This window comes from Cyprinodon variegatus, unplaced genomic scaffold, assembly GCF_000732505.1.
Source record: "Cyprinodon variegatus isolate N-32 unplaced genomic scaffold, C_variegatus-1.0 Scaffold17, whole genome shotgun sequence".
NCBI lineage: Eukaryota > Metazoa > Chordata > Actinopteri > Cyprinodontiformes > Cyprinodontidae > Cyprinodon > Cyprinodon variegatus.
Window position 1 is genome coordinate 471111 of NW_015150470.1, and position 22282 is coordinate 493392.

Sequence of the window (22282 nt, forward strand, 5' to 3'; positions counted from 1 at the left end):
ATCCATCCATCCATCCATCCATCCATCCATCCATCCATTATAATTAACAAATTCATCTTAATTAAGAAAACATCAAATATAAATGTAGCTTTTTTAACTTAAGTTAGAACATGGATTCTGTTTTTATTTACTATCTCTATAAATTTTACCTTTGATGGTTCAAAGCATTTGAACAATTTTCCTTAAGAGAGCCACAGATAATAATGTTTTGCTGCCACTCTATCTGCTTTTTCCTATTTGTTTGCTTTCCCACTCAAAGTACTCCTGATTCGGCACTTCTGGTTTTGGCACTGTCTCTTTCATGGACGGAGCTGCACTGCTACCCTTAATGTTGTTTACCCATTTTGTTTTTCTTTCCATTAACTGCTATTAAAAAGCAGTCCAGGCCTACAGTAATGTTTCCATTTTCCCTGTATTCACTTACTCTTGTTTTCCATGCTAGTATACACTTCCAAACCTAGTTATTTTGAGTTTAGCTTTGTTTTTGTTTGCAATTTCCAGAGATTTTGTGAAAATAACTGTCTGTCTTAGGTTTCCCTTTACAGTACTTTTGAAAGTAATATTGGTGCTATGGATGCCATTTAAATAATTTGCCCTGCATTACATACTTCTCTTTGAATTTTCTTAATTTTTTAATTTTATGAATAAAATGTCACATCCCTTTTATCAACATGAAGAAAATATACCTCTGCAGGTAAGTCATGCAAACCTGTTAAACAGTTCATAAAGATTGAATCTTCAATATTTCTTTCATGCTTTTATTTCATTTACTATACATCTACTTCATGTTTATGTATACAGATGGCTGGCATGTTCTATACCTGAATAATCTTCGCTCAGCCTGAGGCAATACGAGCTCTAAAAGCCCCTTAGGCAGTAAACATTTCAGATGACCTCCAACTAAAGTTGAGCAACAAGATAAATAAAATAAAATGGAAAAACCACAGAAACATGTTTGTTTTCTGATATGCCATGTTTTGGTCTCTGGAAACAGCTCCTCTTACATTAATCAAATACATCAACTTAAGATCAGAACATAAGATGCCTACTCATAAAACAATGCTCCTACAAGCACAATAAAAAAGAACTAAAATATTTTTAGTTATTCAAAAAAGCAACATGTTTCAAAGTCATTAGAATAAAACATTAGGTGGCTGCTGAAGAGCTGCTCATTATTTCATTATCTCGTAATCATTATTCTGATCTCTCAACCTTCATGAGGATCTTAATAAAAAATACCAAATATTTAAAAAATACTTTAGCTCAATTGATATAAACTGCATAATACTGTATTTTGAGATAAATCATGTATCTGAATCAATTTGAAGAAATTCTCTTCTTACACTGTGTTACAAATGTTTATTACACGTTTATGCAGCTCCTCTGGGTCCAGACTGGGCAGAACCATGTTTATGATTGTAGCTACAGTCGTATTTCTTTTTTGGTGCGTCTCTAACCAGCTTTGCACAACTAAAAATTGCCAAAAGTTTGTTGTAAAATAGCTCAAACCCAGTTAGATGTGTTAGGGTAATTATCACTGATGATGTGTGAGTTTATTACACCTTAATATTACCTGGCTGTTGCGTGTCAGAACTGATTTTTCCCCCAGTAGTTTATATAATTAGGACAGTTCCTCTGTCCGGATGTACAGTTATAATCTTCATTCTCTACGTAGCAAAGATTTGAGAATGGAATGAGAGCGGTGTCCTTCAGCTGAGAACAAAGTGTAATATTTTGATAAGGCTGAAGCCATTGATATCTACTCATCTATTTATGATTTTAATTTCTGTTTTGCAACAATAGCTAAAGACACAAACCCCAACAATTTCATTATTTTTTATGATAAAACATTTTGAAAAGAGCACATTAAAACATGCTTGTTTGATCTGTTTTACCTCCATTCTCCTTTTAGAAGTGGATCTTTCACATATTAAAACCATGTTGCACCTGCAATTTTAATATGCTTACATTTCTGCAGTCATTAGGGTCACAAATGACACTTCTACTGCTACAATAAGTTGGTTTAACACATCCACTCATTGTACACAAATAATTTTTGACCATCCAATTTATAGCTCCTTATTTGGATTGTTAGATGTGTTTGTTAATATACTATATATATATATATATATATATATATATATATATATATATATATATATATATATATATATATATATATATATATATATAAAAAACTGACCAGTCTTAAATGAGAATAAAGGTTCCTGGAAATCAAATGTTTATAAATCTTTGTGTTATATAAATACATTGATAGGATGGACAAAACAATCCCTGATGTTAAATAGATTACCAATTAATAAAATATAGATTTTTGTCCTCTTTTAATCTTGTGCATCTGATTAAATCTCTGCAACTGTAAAATATTTATCACCAAATAATTAATTAATCAATGCTCCTGATTTTCTCTCCTACATTTCCCAACTTCTAATTTGTACTATTCAGTACCCAATAATAAATTATTACACAAATCCCAGTTAATGACGGATAAAACATTATTCAATTCATTATTCCTTTGGATATATTTAAAAAAATATTCAGAGCTGGATATCGTGGACTTGTTTACTGATGTTTGACCACCAATTAGTTTTTTCTTGTTGCCTGGAAACTGCTTAAATTCCTAAGTTTTTCATGTTTTAGAGATGAAAGAACAAAATCAATCACATGCCAAGAAGAAAGATGATTTTTTTTCTAAAACCCCTGGCTGTTTTTTTATTCGTACTTGGAAACAAATCAGCTTTGAAAAAAAATAAATGAGTTTAGCTGCTGTTACTTTGTCTACGTCTGTTTATGACCTGGGGTTATCTATGACGCACTCAGCTCTGTAATAAAAAATATACTATTGGCTATTTAATCAAATATTATAACGAGGCAAATGAAGATCAGTTGAGATTTTATGGTATATTTTTTTGTTTTGTGTTTTTTGCTGATCTCAAACACCTGTTAGCTGTTAGGTTATTGACAGGTTACCATTTAAAGTTTCTTCTGTAATGGGTTTTATATAAAGTTTAGGGGGAAATTCGAACAGGAAGACTCATTTAAGCTTCATTTGCAATTAAGCACCTCATCATGCGCCAGCCAATCACCATCAAGTCCTCATTCCTCTTCAGCCAACCACCCTGCAAGGTTCTTTTTTAAGCTCTCAGTCACAGACTATTCTGGTCTTCAACTGAACTTCAACCCTCCTCCATATCATCTCCTTCTGGCTTCTTTCTCTTCTGCTCTCCAATCCACCACCAGTGTCCGGATCCAAAGGGGAAAATATATCTAATCCTAATCTCAAATGATTATCCAAACTCATCACTAGTCTAAGCTTCCGTGTCTTCTGCCGGTTTTAGAGTCCCAAAGAACTGTCAGACCCATCAATAAATCTCTCTAATTGCTTCTTTCTTCTGTGTGTGTGAGTCTCTCCAGGTTTAATTGTACTTTGGAAAAATTCTGTCTGCTGCATAACAATGCATCTGCAGAAAAATAAAGTTGGTTCCAAATGAAGCTGGATGAAGCACATCTCTTATTAATCACTATTTACACATGATTTATGTACACTTCATCCTTTATTGGTATATGTGCAGTTGCTGTTTACCCAGATTACTTCTATTTTTTGTTTTGCATTTTTGAGAAAAAAAAAACCCCGAACACTTAATAATTTTGTGCAGTACTATTCTAATAAAATAGAATTAAATTTTCCCAAGAATTCACGGAAAAGATTACAAAAAAAATGCACGCCTTATCTTTAACCAGTCTAATTTCATCAGGATTACAGATGTAGCCTAAATGTGACATCAGAGAAAACCTGTTCTTGTCCTCCATAATTACCCTACAGGTACTCTATGGCAAAAATCTAATAAATATGGCTAAGTTACGAGCACTAAATTCTGAAACAAGAATGTTTTATTTCATTGAAAAGCAAGGAGCACCAACTGGGATTGGCCATGCAAGAACGGAAGGTGGAGGCCTCAGTTGCCTCATTCTATTTTATTTTTTTATTTAACCTTTATTTTACCAGGAAGTCCCTTGAGATAAAATCTCTTTTTCGAGGGAGACCTGGAGACCCTATAAAGTGGCTACAACCTCATTGTGCCAACAAAAAACTGGCAGAGCGACCAGTGAGCTCTAATCCATGCAGCAACTATACACACAGCCCCATCCTCCAAAGAACGAGTTGTCATCCTCAGACCTTCAAATTTAAATTACAAAAGGGACTGTGGTTCTGGACAGATGTGCACACACCTCTAAAATTGTGCAATTAGTCTGTATAATATGAACCTCAGGAAAGCTTTGAAGTTTGCAGGTTGGGATTTCAGTCTGGGAAGTAATTGTGATGTCAAAGAAAAGCTTGTATCGCAATTGACGAGGAAGAGGGTAAGAAAAAAAATGCATGAGCCTCTGGAGTATTGGTGATGTATATTAAGTGGACAGGGATCAGTGTTTTGTCTGCATGATTCCTTCCAACTGTGCAAAGCACCCTTTATTTTGTAATATATTCTGTATGTGCACAGCTATGTACACATTTCCCTCGTATCTGCATCTTTTCTGCTTCCAGTAAGATGTGACAATACTACAGCATTATCTCAAACATGAAGCTGAAACTTGTGGTAATCGCTTAGAAATTAAGATTTAATAAGTTGTTTTGCACATTTTTAGGAATCATCTTTTAGATGATAGATAGATGTTATAATTGTTCCAATAAAAGAGGTGTTGAAGAGCTGGGGAGAACCTTATTTGGTCAAAGCGAGAACACAGCAAAGTTATACTTCACACTAAACTTAAATGAAAGATAGGTAGTGAGAGGGAGAAATTTAGCTGAATGTTACCTATTCATTTAAAATTTGACCCCTTTTAAAAATTTAAGGGGCATTCTCCTATTTCATTAGTTTTAACTGCAAATCATGCATTTCACTTATTCATCAACCCAATCACAGCAGCAAGAAAAAATGGTTATATAATAAATGTCTGATTTAAAGGCACACATTTTGTCCCTGGTTTGCATTTAGAAAGTTGTCTTTCTAAATCTAAAGATGGTTCATCTTGATTTTCGGTGAGTATTCCTTTATGTTTTAGATTGTCTCAAAGCAGTTTGCCATTTGTGAATATTTCAGTGCAATAAACCTTGATCTTGATTTACAAAGTTGTGTCCCCAGTGCAAGTCTGGGTGTTTATATGTTCATGCATTAAGGGTGTGTGTGTGTAGGGGGGTGGATGTGTTTGAGTCACCGTTGAGTGGTGTGCTCCCTCCACAGGGACGCCATTTTTGGTCCACTGAATGTGAGCTGCAGGCTTGGCCCCGCGGGTTACGCAGGTCAAGTTGAATGCAGTACCAGCCATCAGCAGCAGCTCCGGCGTTCCCTCCACCACCGGATCCTCAGGGGGGACTGCAGGACAGACACACAAATCCATACTCTTGACTCTAATGCAAGGGCACTCAGGTTTAAAGAACAGCCACATCTGAGCACACACTACAGTTTTTCCCCATAGGTCAAAGGAATTTAGCCTCTTATATTTTCTTTACAAAAAAAATTAACACTTACGTAGTGGAATTTTCTTTTTTTAACCAATCAAATGCAAAGTGCAGTGTCACCCTCTGCAAAGTCCAAAAGGTCTTTCATACATTTTCCCCAGGAGATTCTAACTTTCTGACTTCTAACCTTTCTTCTGATTTAATATCTCATTATATTCTAGGGGAACTTGGTATAAATACAACACAAGTTGTTGGCATTCCTATAAGAATAATAAGCTGTTTTATGCATTTTTATAATGGTTGGGCAGTTATCTACACTGAACATTCTACGACCCAAAGAATAATTGAAGAAGTAAGATAGGGTCCTAATAAGCTATATTGAAAAAAAAAGCGTACTTAAAAAAAAACCCAATTGCACTTTAATTTATGGTGTACTTGCAATTTTCTTTATAATTTCTCAGCAGACAACACAATATACTATGATGCAAATCCTTATTTTCAGAGTCCCGGTTTATTGTTGATGCTTTTAACTGAAGAATAGGCTCGTACTAATGTGTTAAAAAAGAAAAAAAACAACAACAAAAAACTGTTGTTAGGTTTTTAAGATAAAAAAAAAAAATATGAGAACTAATAGCCAAGGCTTCATTGTTCTAATTCATAATTGTTTCCTTTTAGATTTATTCTGTTGCTAATGATGCCAATGAAATGAGTCTGGTTTCAGAATTATTTTAACAACTGTAACTGGTTTGTTAGATCAGTGAGAAAGACATTCACATACACATTTATCATGCTTTTAATGACTAACTGGGCGTTGAAAAAGCCAATGGGGAAAGGTTACAGAGCAGGATGTCATCTTTTGCCAGCCTATAAGCTACTATGACTCATCGATTACACAATACAGCCCAGTGATTCATGACTTGACTTGGCGTCTTTCTAAGAGACTACAATTTTCACAAGAACATACTTCATGAGAGTGTTCCTTGCTCTCTTCTTTTTCCAATTTCATGTGGAGATTGTCTTCTGTCCAAAATTCACAGTGAGAATGATGGTTTTGCAAAGCTTTCACAACTAAAACTTATTAAACATTTCTATTTTGCACCATTTGCAGTGGCTGTCTTGCTTTGGAAACTCATCCACAATGCAGTTTTTTTGGCAGAGATGAGAATAGTTCTTGGTAATTTAGGAAAAGCTGCATCACTTTAAGCTAAGGAGGAGGAAGGCGACTGACTGAGGATGGATGGAATGCTGTTGTTTGGAGTCACAGACTAGGGAGCCGAGCAGTTAACCAGGCACAGCTGTGAACCGACCAGTAGGTAACAAATACCTCACTGCTTTTTCCTGTTAAGTCTTCTTTCCTTGAATAACAGTGTGGATGATTAACAGCTGCAGGAACACAGGCTGCGAATTATTCAAAGAGACGGCAACTGCAATAAGCTCTGACCTAATCTGGAATTTTTCTTTTTTTTTGTCCCCAGTATCCTTTTGTGTCTCTGTTAAAATGTCATTGTCTTTGAAGTTTTGAATCTCAACCAGCGGTGTTGAAGCTGCACTAATCAGAGCTTCCTATCCTACAAGTTGAGCTTCCTCTGTGTACCTGAGTGTACACAAAGACAGACAAGAAGCTTCTGCAGCTCCTCTTTCTATGCAGGCAAAAGTAGAAAAAAGTTTCTGTGCAGAATCCAGTTTCAACAAAATAAAAAGAAACTGTGATTGTTGAAAACTGAGAGCTCAGAATATATGTGTGGTTCTTTCTGCAAGTGCCGCTGACACAATGGCAGACAGTAGACCATCAGCAGGTTTCAGGAGGTGAGCTTTGTAACAGTCACTGTTACCTTACATCATATTGGAATATTCTTAATAGTGAACCAGCCCAGAGCTCAGCAATCTTTGCAAACTAATGAAGCTATTGAATACTTGAACCTATAACCCTGAAAGAAAGATGTTTCTGTACAGTCAAAATACTATTTTATCAGCGCAAACCACATCAACACATTTTTAAACACAGCTACAAATTAACAAATGCAATATGTTCAAAACCAGTGACACAGAAACACAACAACATATTCAAACGCACAAGGCTAGTAAATTAAAACAAATACAAATGCAGAAATGCAACATATTCAGAATCACAATGGCATGACCCAATTGGAAGAGGTAGATATTAGTGAGACCTTAATGACGACGGCACTATTTGACTTTTAAACCAGAAATCATTCTGCCTATACTTCCTCATTCAAGGTTTGAACAGAAAAGGCTGAATGACTTCCGGTTTGTTTTTAAATATGTTGTTGTGCTTCTGGAAATTTTGCGTTTTTTATTTGTATTAGTCTCAAGTTAATGTCATTATGTTTCTGAATATGTTGTATTGTTTTATTTAATTTGTTTCAAATTAATGTCATTGGGATCTTTGTTGCATTTTTAAAATGTGTTTTTCATATGTGCGTCGATGTAATCAACTGGTTTTCCTTAGATAGAAAACTTCAATTTGAATCCCTTCGACAATATGATCTGGTTGAATTGTAAAGTGCCTTGAGATGGCATGTGTTGTGAATTGGCGCCATAAAAATAAACTGAATTGAATTGTTTTTTTTTTAATATGTTCTGTTTTTTTTATTTGTAGGTTTGCTTAAAGATGAATTAGTATGTTTTGCACTTCAGGATCACCATACACAATTTTACATCTAAAACTCATAGATTACATCCTATAGGGGTAATCTTTAGATAATCTTTAGGTAAGGCTTTAGAAAAAATCCTTAAGAAAGGGTCAGTCAGGTCGTGAATCACTGGGATGTATAGTGTAAATATATTGGTCCAGCGTCTTTGAAAGGGGCGCTCAGGATTCAAGGGTTGATAATGATACAAACTCTTGCTTTGGAGAACCCTGATATTTTTGCTATCTCTCAGCAACAAACACCCCTCATGGAGGCCATTAAAAACAAAATGATATGCTGGAACCACAGCATGAGGAGTCCTCCTCTAGTTGGATGCATTTGCAGCTGGCAGCTAACATCCTTCGATCCGGATGAAAATACTGTGAGTCTTTTGCAGAATCTCCATCCTAACGATGCAGTTAATATGCAAACTAAGAATTTAATAGACTATTCTTCCACTTACTCCACTGTTGATTGATTGACTTAAAAAAACGTTTTAGAAAAATATGAATGAATTGAACTTTGGCCTTGCAGAATCATTTTACTTACTAAGTACATTGAGCTTGGCTCTTCTGGATCGCAGGGCGGCCTCTGTGGCCTGACACTCGTACAGCGAGTCATCTGAGAGTTGAGCGTGTGAGATCTCTAAATTGTACTGGCCGGTGTCCAGCGCCCGCAGTATACGATACCTGGGCCAGGCTGCAAGAAAAGCACAACACAAATGCAATCAAGGAACAGAATTATATATTGGAAAAAAAAAAAATTCTCCACCATGTGATTGTTTTTTTTTTTAAACCACATTTTTAGTTGTTCTTCACCTACAATTTGCTAAACAACACTGAAGTCAAAACATGAAATTTCCTCTGAATTAGTGGGAGGTGGAGAAAAAGCAAAAAATACAACAATTTTCAGCAATTTTCCTCAGTAATTACCTAAAGCAAGAATTATTTCTTCAGGTAAAAAAGAAAGCACTGGTGAATTAACAGGAGCTGCTGATTTGTTTTAAGTCAGAATGGCTGAACATAAATTTTATACCTTTATTTTTTGAAGAAAGAGTGCTGATTAAGATTTTTAAACATTATTAATGATCAAATCTTTTCTTCATTTTGCAAAAAAAATGTGTTTCCTGTTATAAGACAAATAAATATTCATTAACACTAACATGATGAGGAGACCAGTGTTTTGCCTCAATTATGTGATGCAGCGATTACAGGTTTGCTGATGACTTAGAGCTGAAACATAGAGATAGTGATAAATAAATGCAAAGTGGACGACTCAGACAAAATTGTGTTTACCCAAACAAGGTGGCTTTGGGTGAGCATCGGTTCTTTAGCTTCAGCTATGCCTGAAAATAGAACTAAATTAAAAAGTTAATCAAATGCCACTAACCGTACGTTTTCAGTTAACTTGATATCGATTTGAATTTTGAAAGCTAAACTTTACTGTCACATTTATCTAGAATTATATGTGCAGTGATAGTTTACAGAACTGTGGGTCATCTTTGTGGGTTTTGTTACAACTATTTAGTGAAAAAAAAGTAATAAGAATCTGTTTACCCCTAAACAAAATGTTTTCAGACTTGTCAGGATAAAAACATTATCTGTGCGTAATTATTATTTCTATATTCATGGTTGTGCAATGAGTCATGTCGTTAAATAAAGAGTTTAGTTACTGTTTACTCATTTGCATTTCTTTTTCTTTCTAGAAAGAAATGTTAAATGCTTTTAGGACCCTGGCAGGACTCCAGGGTGGGCATTTCCCCATATGCAGCACTTGTTATTGATATGGGACACCTGAGGACATGGTACACTGAATAACTTGTCTCTGCTTTCTTCCACACTGCCTCCTTTTCTTTTTAGATTATCACGACTGCACATTACAATAATTCCCCTCACCCATTCATAACATAAAGCACTGATTTCACTGACTTTCACAATACTTAAAAAGATTTGAAACTTTGTTGTTTCTGAAAATCATTATCGTTTTATCTCATGACGTCATCCTTTTTATTGTTGTATTGGAGACAGGATATGTCTAATGTATTAGTCATCTGTGGCTTTATTTCTCTTTTTATTTTCTTCAAAATAAGGACAGAAGAGTGATGCCTGCATTGTTTACAGCACGAAGCAAAAAGAGCAGAGCTCTTTTCTGAAATAGATTAATTTGGATTCAAAACCTCATTATATGAGTCAGAGGTAGCAAACAGAAAATGGGGCATTCACTTATGTGGAAATGTCAAAGCTTATCAACTATACAGGGAACATTGAGCGCAATCTTCAAATGTTTCACACACTTCTTTTGCTTTAACTGCTCTGTCTGGAGATCAGAGCTGTGCCTTTCTCACAAACATCACACAAAATGATAAAACCGCACACACATTCACTAATATATAGATAAAGATCTACAGAAACACGGATCAAATACAGTCGCATATATAAAAAGTGTCAAATCAATCCCTGTGTGATTCGAAAACAGCAAAACTACAGGCCTCGCTGTTCCAATTACAGCTGCACCCCAACACCCCCTCCTCTGTGTTTGAACCTTCGCCTTTCGCACAAAGAGATAATTGAGCATGGCGTCCCACTAGGGGGCACTCATTGATCCTACGTGCCAGATCCTCACATGACATCATGGATTCATGGAGGAGGGAGGCAGTTGGGGTGCAGAGCGAGAAACAAGAAGGGTGGCGGGTTGGGAGGGTGGGCTGGGGGGATGGCAAAAGTATTAGTGGAGATTACATCACCCACTCCAGCACCTCGCAGCATAGCAACCACAGAGGTGAAAGCACCCTGGGGAGGAGAAGACGGAGCAGGAGGAAGAACAATAAACTGCTACCACGGATGCCTGCAGGTAGTGGAGGGATGTTTGTTTTAGGTATGCACAGAGTCTAAATGTGCACCTGTGCATTGATTACGCTGGAAACTCTTTCTATTGAATACATTTCATATTTGTCTGCACCACTAAGTGCTGTTCAACTGTTTTGGTGAATGAAGGCACGCGCGTGGGTGAGCTGCAGGTTTGAATTTGCAGCACTCTCTGTATGCCTACACTGTTCAAAACAGCCTTTTTAGTCATGCAGGTCACGTATTTCCAAAATCCTGTTTCATCCAACGTATGTCACACACCTGCACCACTTTGTCAAATCATTATGTTGATTACAGACTTTAATGAATTACAGACTTCAGACATGCTTGACATGCCATTCAAGAGCAAAAGATGAACAGGAGAAACTGGCAAAGCACACAAGTGAAGAGAACAGAAAATAAGGTAAGGGTGGTAGTACAGACAGCTGAGTCTGAAAAATGAACAGGCGGTAGGGATGAATGGCTGGAAAGCAAAGAACAGGCAGACAAAGAGGACAACATTGGTATTAAGTGTTGGTTTCAGTATGGCAGTGTTATGAAGGACCACAAGGACAAGGGGAGCATTTATGAGCAATAGAGTCGGAAGAGAAAAGGATTGGAGGAATAGAGGGCGAAGAGGATGAAGAAAGAAGCAACAGCAGGATTCTTGAAAAGTGATGATTAAGGTGCAGTAAGAGTAAAAGATCTACTGACCTTTCCAAAGAGGTAAATTAGGCTGAACACAACATCCCTGTCACTTGCTAAATTATTACTGAGCAGAGCCGTTAAAAGTGGATATGCATCTGCTTGATATGTTAAAGACCTTTTTCCTTAACTCCGCAGCTGCAAGTTTGCATCTGCTTTAAGAGCTTTTAACAGTAGCAAAGGATGCAAAATACAGTTGTAACCAATCCGAAGAAATTAGCTTATAGCCCAAAAACTATGAATACCTAGATATTAAACTATATGTTTTAATATTCATTCTATATTTCCAGTGCATAAAAATGAACAAATATTAAATGGGGGCTGATTGCAGAGTGGGCTGAGTTTGGACTTGTTTATATATGTTAATAAGGGATGAAAAAAACTATAATTTAGCTATTTCATTATTATTTATCAGATTTTTTATGCAGGATAACTTAACAGAGAAGCAACAAGAAGATTCAGCAGCAACAGAATTAAAGAAAAATCCTTTATTTTATCTTTTTAAGCTTTCAAATTATATCTGCCATGGACAACATAGAGTACTGAAGAATATGAAAATGTTGTGACCTTGTTGGAAGATTTTAATCACCATATATTGAGATTTACATTCTACTAAAATTCCAGTAGCCTACCAAAGCAGTTAGCAGTTAATACATCGTTAAATAAATGCTGCAATGATGCTGTCTCCATTACAAATGTCACCAAAATAAGTTTTGGACAATTTATTGCTAAAATATAAACCTGTGTTTTATTGAGCACTTATGTTCCAATTCTCATCTCTCATGCACACATGGTATAATGTGTCTGCTCATTAATAATTTACGCCTCTGTAAACTAATATTCTGCCCTAAATAAATTACACTAAACTACACTGCTAATAAATCAGCTTTATTGCTCAGAAATGTGTGCACAGACATGGAATTTGACTTCACTGTGAACAAATGTGGTATATATAATCAATATAAAAAAATGAATAAAAGCAACAGTATGTACATGTGTGTTTATGTCATTTATGTATATATTAAAAAAAGATGATGCAAACAGGCTTTTTTGTTTCACAGTGGAGTAGCTGACTGTAAGGCTGCTTAGAAACAAGCTGTAAAGTGTAATTCTGTTCATCAGAGAGAGCCTGAGGGAAGACAGCTTCTGTTTTGGGTGGTTTTGGTAATTAGCGCCAACCTGAAGATAAAATTCAGCACAGCTTGTTTGCAGGATGTGTGGGGTCTGTAAATATGTTAGTTACCCTTTTCATGACACTAGAACAGAGGTCACAGATTAGTGGACTGCGGTCTGGATACGGACCCAACTGGATTTAAAACATTTATAGATTACTGCATGTTGTCCGACAACAATGTCCAACTTCACATGTGCCGCTTCTCCTATTAATATGGTAAAGCCGTCCGGACCGCCGCGACCAGGCTACACTTGATACAAATGAGCCAATGAGCTGCTGTCTGTCTGTGTTGCTGCTGCTGCTTCTTTTAGAAACAGCAGACAAACCTGTGGCAAGCGGTGCGATGGGAAAGAAAGAGAAGACGATGAGAAAAAGAGAGCAGAGAAAGTGTGAACTGCTGGAAGAACTGCAGTCAACTGGTGACAGAAAAGTGAAATGGTGCTCAAAGATGACCCTGCACATTTAAAGTATGTTTGGCTCAACCTGCTGCTGTGAAACAGGATTCTCCACCATGAACAGAATCAAAAATAAATATGGATCCAGGCTCAAAATGAGCTCCTTGATATGTGCTTTGTCACCATTCAAACCCAGGTTTAAAGCCTTGCAGGGCAGCATAAAGCCCAATGCTCTCATTAAGACAGAAAATAGAAAAAAATATATAAATAAATATAAAACATATGTGAATCAGGAAATTGTCTATATATCAAAGTGAATGATTGTTGTTCTCTACTGGAAAAAACAATTTAGATTTTAAAATGGAAAAATGTTCTATTTGGTTTTCATATTTTTTTGTTTAAAAAGTCAATGTATAACATGGATGCATAAAAACCTGCTTTTTACGTCTGTGATAAATGCTGTTTAAAGTAACAGATTATAATTAAAAATGTCTCCGGACCTTTATTGGTTGATGATTTTCTTTATTTGTACTCCACTGATTTTTAATTGGTTACCGCTGCATTAGACCTTTACCGATTCTGAATGGAGGGAAAGTCAGCCTCAGTGAACCTCTCTGCTGACCTAATTGTTTGCTGCAGTCTGGACCTGTAATGTTTTGTGGATGAACCAAAAAATCTTAAGTATGGACAAACATGTGGCAGTGAAAAAAATAGCTGTGCGGAAGATTAACCAGCAGCTCTTTGCACCAGGTAGCAACATTTCTAGTTAATGCACTTAATGCATTTAATATCTATGTGTGAGGAAGAACTAAGGTTCTAAAAAGGGTGAATCCATGGAACCAGAAGTAATCCAAAGTAGACAGTAGGATGGAGAGGGGAGGCAAAATGAGGGGTGTTTTGAGCAGGGTTTCTTAAACCTGGTCCTCAGGGCTCAGTGTCCTTTGTGTTTTATGTGTCTCTACTCAAGTACACCTGATTCAATAATTTAAGTATCTCCTCGGCAGCCTTTAAATGCTTTAAAAGCCTGTAGATCACCTTTTCATTCAAATGAGGTGTGGTGAGGCAGGAAAGCACGTTTAAACATGCAGGACAGTGGGGCCTAACGACCAGGGTAAAGGAACCCTGCTCCAGAGGTCAAACATCCAACTCCTACTGTATGAGCTCCAGGTGGTCCTTAATCTCACCAGGGGATCTACCAGTTCACCTCCTCTTTTATGCAGAATTGACATAGTTCTAGTTATTTTACCGAACTGAAGTGCAATCATTTGTATACAAACAGAAGAATAGTGGGAGGAGAACACAGCCCTATTGGGTGCCAGTGTTGATGGTTAATCTGGGGAAGAAATTGCTTCCCAGTCTGAGCTGCTGCTAAGTCTGGGGAGCAAGTCAGGAACTGGGGTCCTCTAAAAGCACTGTTGAACTCAAGACTTCCACCATATGTAGTGATTTGATTTGATTAATGTTTTTTTCCTTAAAAACATCAGTTAAATAAATGCCTGTTATGTTCAGTTATGTTCTGCTCTTATGCCATGTACTGAACTGCATCCCTCCCCTTTAATCAGCAATTATGTTTAAGTGGTTCAGCAGATGATAAAATGTGAATTTAAAAGCCTCAATAAGCAAAAAGTTGCAGTATAGCTATGAGTTGCTAAAATTTATCATCAGCTTATTCATCCACAGAACCATAAGTAACACTAAATATTTCAGTATTTGTGTTCTGGGTCAGAGAATTTTGGTATTAGTGTACATTTAAATTCAGCAACTTTTACTTGAGCCCAGAAAAATATAAACACAATCTGAGCTTTCTGACAAGAAAATGCCATATATGTGGTTATTGAGTTTAAATTTAAATAATTACCATTTATGTTAAATAAAACACAGACTAGCGATCAAGGTGATCCTAGGAGTAGGAGTTAACTACAGCTATCGCAGTGGCTCTATAGACATTAAACTAATTAAAAGCTGTTGCACAAAAAACAGATTAAATGTTTTTATACTCTTGGATGTTTTGCCACTCAAGGGGATATTTGCAAGGAAACAAAAAGTAATTGACTCAATGTAATTAGTTGGATTGTTTTTAGTTAGAAAACCTTTAACCAAAGGGTAAACCAAACTAGATTTAAACTAAATGCAGTATTAACATTAATTAGGTACGTTAAGGTATTGTTAGAAAAAAAAAAACAATAACAAATTATTGTCAGATTGAGTTTATAAGGACATTTGCTTTTCAGATACCCTCCTCAGCTTACTCATGGACATTGAGTGGTGTGGCACATCTGAACGAACAGGACACTCCTGCCCTTTTGTTGACACTTTCTTGACCTCCCACGTGACTTGAAAAGTCATGTCAGCCAGAGTTGCACTTTAGTGTCAGAGCCTTTATCGGCTCTGGAAGAATGTTATCCAGGCACAGCACCTTGTCACTAAGGAGCTTCTTAACTTCCTCTGACGCTCTGCCTTCTCTGACAGAGGATGTGTTGGTGGGATTCAGGAGTTCCTCAGAGTGTTCTCTTCACTGCCAAAATATATCAATCTGAATCAGCAGTTTATCTACCTCAGTGATTGGAGCCTCGGCCAAAGCTTACTTTCTCTTCTCGGATTCCCTGACAGCTAAACAGAGAGGTACATTTGAACCACTGCAACTGCAGCTTTTTTCAGATAACACTGCTCGCTTGCAAATTTAGGAAGCCCTTGAGCTATCTAGTAACAAGTGGATAATGGACATGTTTAGTAGGGAGTAACAAAAATCTAGTGGCACAAGATTGGGTATTTTGTAGCAGTTTTAAGCAGGAGTAAAAAAAAAAAAAAGGCTATAAACAAAGAATGATTTCCAAAATGAAACACTTAATAGCTCACATTAGTTAACAAAATGGCAATCATTAACAGAAGATAAGTGTTCATAAAGTGATATCAGAATTGACCAATTTTTGATTTCAAAACAGAATCAATTGTTTGAGGTACAGAGAATTGGGAGGAAGTTGGTTAATGCTACGTTCAGATCGCATGCGATAGAGGAAGTAAAAGCAGCTGGTTTACATGCAAAATCTATGGTTGACGTGCATCAAAGCGCAGCAAAACGTCCCGCAGCAGGAGCAGCGCTTCTTGGCGCTTCTGAGCATCTGACACGCACCCCACCAGCAACAGTTGCTGTAGTTGGAAATATTTAACTTTTGCTGCTCAACGTGCCACAGCAACCAATCAGAGAAGCTGATCTGGGGCCGGCAAGGAAAAAAAAAAAACCCCGCCGAACCAAAACCCCAATTATCTCTCCCCTGAAACAGTTTATTAATGCCTAAATTAACTTAAAATGTAGAAACTTGCTGGCAAGATGTGTTAGTTTTTATTATACTGGTGTGTACAGTGTGAATTGAAAACATGAGGCCGCTAACATCTCCTTCCAGCCGCCATGAACAGCAGCAGGAAACCCCCAAAAGGTGACCGGGCCAGAAGCAACTGCTGAAGGGGATTCCCAGTGACAGAGCATTGGCGGTGTACATAGGTTTCATGCTGGTCCGATGGCAAAATAATATTTAAAGGCAGGATCGTAATCTCGATGAACTGAGTGCACAGATTAAGTTTTAAGGTGGACTTTCTTACTTAAAAAACATATTAAAGCTACTTTTTAGGCATTTATAATAGCAAATATAGCAAAACCGCTCTCTGCATACGCGTTTCAAGAATTTATCATAGAATTTCTGTGGCTTTAGGCTTTCTACATTCTGTCTGTTTCTTCATGTAATCTCAATGATGCTTAGATCAGGAGTATGTGGAGAGCATACCTCAACTCCTTCATGATAACTTGTTCAGGTTTACACTGCAGGTAGTTCTTAATGAGGTTAGGATTTTACTCATAGACATGATGACAGCATAAATTCACAAACCTCCCTGATGGAACTGAACTGCATTATAGATATGTATTTGGCTTTGTTTCTTGTTGTTGACAACAGAATTAATTCAATTAAATAATTAGGGCCCTTATAATAAGGGCAATAATCTTGCATTGTTTGGTTTGTTAAATGTGAAGTCTGCTCAAAAAGTGTGTCAGGACCACTTTTCTTATCATAGAAAATACGATTATTTAGCTAATTATCCTTTCAATTCCTAACAAAGCAGCAGCCGCAGTGAGGTTTAGGGCAGATTTTGCTCTAAACAGCTGGATTTACCTTCACCAACTCGTCTAACCAGCAGCTTTACCAGATACACTGCAAAAAAAGGTAGGCCCTTAATAAAGGCATGAAATATAACTGTTCTTCTTACAGAATCTGTAAAATGACATAGCAGTAGAAAAAAATCCCTGTTGCAACAAGTAAGAGATGGATTTTTGCAGGTTTGCTGAGCTTTTTCATATGACAGCTAAATGTTTTGGGTGAAACTGGCTTGTATGTAATGTGTTGTCTTAGCCAAGTGGCAGGAGACAGCACAACTGCTGTATAACTGATATTGCTGGGGTTTCATAAGCTTTCAAAACTGCCCAATGATTTTTAAAATCTAGCCCTTTGAAACAGCCTTAGGTTACTAGAGTTTTGTACATAGCTGCGTGGTTTTGACCATGTGTGTATTAATGTAATCTTTATAGCTTTTTCACAGCAACTCTTTCTTGAAATATGTTGAAACCTTATTGGACATTAGATGGGTCCTCTTGGTTTTTGAGTTCTAGGCTAAAGGCCATTTGACCACATCTCCTTTACTTTTAGTCCTAGATATGAAGTTAATTAATTATACAATTAAATCAAACACAAATAAAATTTTTAACACCTCACTGTAACTTTTATTTGTAGAAAATACCCTCATGTAAGACTGTCTTGCTGAAGAGGAGCTATAATTGGCCATAGTTTCCTTACTCCCACCCTGTTGTCTGACCCCAAAAAATAACTTTAAATCTATTATCATGTTGCACTAAACCATCAGTATTTTAAAAGGATTAGAATTTCTTTTTCAGTTGTCAACTGAGTGTCAAGTTTAGTGAATGTTTGACAGGACCCAAATGCAGAGACTGAAGCTGAGGTGGTTTCTTGCAAGATTTAATTAAACAAAAAAGGGTGACAAAAGCAAAAATCCCAAAACATAAATCTTCAAAATCCAAAAATATTGAAAATCAGGAATACGCACAACAAGGGGGCAAGAAATGATGACAAACCAGCAAAGAGTGACTGAACAGGAGGATAATATGTGGGAGAGAGAAACAAAGAGCAGGCTAACAGAGGCTAGAAAGGAGGCAGGGAAAAGGAGTCTGACACAAGAGGGTAAAAGAAGAATTATCTAGAACACAAAAATGGAAATAAGACCAATGGAAACTCGGGGATAAAACTTGAACAGAACCAAAACCATGACACTGAGTATTTGGGGAAACATCTATATCTGACAGCTGTACCTGTTGATAGATATGTGTTTAATTCTATTTAGTAAAAACTCTATTTACTAGTATTTAAATCGACTGAGATTTTGTAAAAAGTAAATAACAGGTCTTTTTTTTTTCGTTCTGGCCCATTAATTGATTAATTTGGTATCTCTAACTTTTGGGATCACTAGAAAGAATTGCTACTCTCTGTGGAAAGGGTTTGACCTCATGACCTTATGCTTTTTTGGTTTCTTGTGATGCGTTCCCTTCTCTGAACTAAAGGGTATTCTTCTGTCTCGCTCTCAATAAGCTGGTCCAGATGTGCGTGTCAGCTTAAAATGTAAATGCAAATGCATGTCTGCTTTTGTGAGCAGTGTAAGGGATTTTCTCTAATTCACCATGAAATGTTGGACTCATTTTTGCCCAGATTGTCAGTCAAGCAAGCTTTTGGGCATTTAACTCTCTCCTGCATGGTACGTGGATAATTTCCTTAAAAACTAAACTTTTCAACCATTAGACCATATTGCCAGATTTATTTCTGTCAAATCTGAACCAAAACCATATCAAATCCCCCTCTATACTCCCCTTTGATCTCTGCAGCTCATAAAGCAGTGCTTTTTTTTCTTCACCCATTACAGGATTTCTTTCTGCACTTTACCTCGAAGACCCTCTCCAACGCCCAAGGCCAAGCCGTCCTTGGTCCACTGCACGATGCCCGAATAGTTGAAGACCACGCAGGACAGCACCACCCGTTCTCCCAGCACCACGGACTGGTCGGCCGGCTCCTGGGAGAATCGCACACAGCACACTGCAACAGAAGGACAAAGAGGGAAATCAATTTTAGGGTCTCTTCATTGCGTCTCGGCCATGAGCTGCCATTCTTTATTATGCCCTACTGAGCTACACACAGTCTTGCTGATCTTATTGACTCATGTCTGTCTAAATAATAGCAGCTGGGGTAATTTGTTTGGTGCTTTTATCGAGTTTAAGGTAGGTATATTTATGGTTTGATTTAGCATGTGACTTTATAACAAGTAGTGAAAAGGTATATTAACTCACTGTAGTCCTCATGTATAGTATATTAGCCAGGGGGAAGGAAACACTGGGATTTAGATATTTTAGTTAATAAAATCTTGTTAATCATTTTAAAGTTTTAGTGCTGCTCAAACCCCCAGATTTACAGCACATATTTGTAATTCGTCTGTGCCTCTTGCTTTGTCTCCATCTAGCCCACTTTTCAAGGTTTTCCACGGACTTCTTGGAGGCTTAAATCTGTGTGCTGTAGAGGGTGCATCTGTGCAAGGATGTGTAAGCCAGCTCTTGTTCTGCAGGAACATCCTTGCCGAGCTGTGGTACTGCTTTTTTCATCACACTCTACAAAGGATTTTGCTTACACACACACATCTCCTGAAGCAAAATAAGTCTTTTGGCAATCGCTGCACCACTAAAATACACAGATGTGAAAAGTACATGTGTAGCAGTAGCATCTATTAACGCTCTCGCATAATAAGAAAGTGTAAGGTGAAGCGTAGAGGCACGAAGCGAGGCAGTGTTTTCAGCTGTTTGCATCATCAGGTAAAATTGTTTCATATTCACTGGGAAAGTCTTGCGAGATGCTACATTAATTAAGGCAGAGAGAAAGAGAGAGAGGTTGCTGCTTCAGATTACAAATGCACACGCACGTGAATGGTTTTCGTGCATGTACACTCAGGCACAAACAGCAATCAGTCACACCAAATGTATGCACTTGTGCACATTAACACACATCTCATCGACTCACTCTTGACAGAGAGAATACAGGCTTAAGGTTTCAATCTTGGATACATGCATACACCCCCCCACACACACACAAACACATCCACGCAGTCGGTGTTTGTCTTCCCGTAGGCTATTCTGTTCTTGGATCATGGTTAAAACAATCCTATTAGTTAATTAAGGCAAAAACTGGTTAATAAAGCAGGCCATGGATCTCAGGGATGTATCTCTGCAGGATTCAACCACAAAGGAGCAAACAACAGAGAGATTTACTGATTTGTCAGGAGGATTACACATGTCGTGTTATTCGTGTGAATAGCTCCTTTACAGAAGGCCAGAAAGCCTCACACTTCTCAAAAGGAGGGCTTTGATGTTTTTTTATCTTTGCTTCTGATTTCAGAGGACAACTGCAGTGACTGCACGATGATATCTACATTTTCATTTAACATTTAAGGGAATATCTGATTTAAAGCATTTCCTTTTTAATTAGAGAATGCTGGTTGGCTTTGGTTAGAATTAAACAAATATGAAAGTAGAAAGAGTTTTAGTTATGTACATATATAGTCTTTTTCAGATTTTTTAACAGCAAAAGTAGAATTCTACCTGTGATCATTACATACTAAAATGATCTTGTACACATCTCACTAAGACCTTATATTTGTTCTTTAGGGCAACAACTGAGTTCAGTTGATGTATGGTTTCTATATACAACATCTTACTTCAGTGCACTTTAGAGAGACAATTTAATCAAATCTTATAGACAGATTGCTCAAGGTTTTCTATACTCTATGTATTAAAAATGAATTCTCAACAAGTAATTCTTTCTTAAAACAAGTGCATTTTGCCTTGAATTGAAAAGGTAAGCAAGACACTGCTGATGGAACAAAAACAATTTACATTTGAATATGATAAGAAAAAAACAATTGCATTCTTATTTCAAGTGCATATTATTTGATTATCTTATCTTTGAGTGTAAAAAAAACAAATTCCATTGGCAAATTATTTTATTTACCTACCCAAAATAAGGGTATGGACACATATTTCTAGATTGTTTATTGCAGTGCATTAAGTCATTAACCTTGCAGAAAGCATCCCTTCTGGATGAACATGTAACAACCTTAGATATTTACTTGGATAGTGTTGATGACTTTACAGCAATTGGTCATACGGGGCATGCATGCATGCAGCAACAATGGGGGGAAAAAACCCAAACTCCCTTTTAACAGGGAGAAACCTGCAGTAGAACCAGACTCAGTCTGAGCACCCTTCTGCCACGGTTGATGGGGGGGTTCAAGAAGATAGAGGCAGACACACAAAGGGAACATAGAAGCAGTGATCAATAAATACTTTCTAGGTTTGAATGGTAATGGGAAACTAGCTCTATAGGTGGCTCTGTCTAGCAAAAAGAACGGTTAAGCAGATGAGCTGTGACTCAAGCTATAAAGCTATTAAAATGTCCTTTGAGCAACTCAAAAAAGAGCATCATAAAAATGTTAGTAGTTTATGTTCAGACAAGCTAAATTGCATTCATATTAATGGGAGATTTAGTCTTAAAGCACCTTTTTTACTTTTATTTTTTCTGACAGAAAGTACTTTCAGTCTTTTGGAGTGGCCCAGCCACAGTCCACAGTAAATATAGATCTAATGAAAAGTAAGGACTACATAAACAAACATTGGACAATTTTTACAAAATAAATCTAATACTTGGGTATATCATCAAGTTGAGACACACAGAAAATGTGCAGTAACCTTAGTTTTTATCATGTGCTGTGGTCTCCTTCAGGAGGAGCAAGCATTTTAAGCATTCTCAGTTTTATTAAATCATGTAGCTTGAAGAAGTGCTGAAGAAAAACAGCTTAAACACTAAGATGCAACTGAGATTTCAAAAACATTTGTACTAAACTACATTCCTCTCAGAAAATGGCATGTATTGTGATTTTAA

At 36.9% G+C, this 22282-nt stretch overlaps 1 protein-coding gene across 1 annotated transcript in view; it reads right to left on the minus strand.

Moving 5' to 3' along the window:
• LOC107092629 (kin of IRRE-like protein 1) overlaps window positions 1-22282 on the minus strand; it is a 143043-nt gene that overhangs the window by 44198 nt on the left and 76563 nt on the right. Inside the window, exons 2-4 of the mRNA XM_015387216.1 lie at window positions 19244-19393; window positions 8680-8829; window positions 5236-5393 (exon numbers count right to left, since the gene is read on the minus strand). Coding sequence (XP_015242702.1) covers window positions 5236-5393; window positions 8680-8829; window positions 19244-19393 — 458 coding nt within the window. The remainder of the gene's footprint in view (window positions 1-5235; window positions 5394-8679; window positions 8830-19243; window positions 19394-22282) is intronic.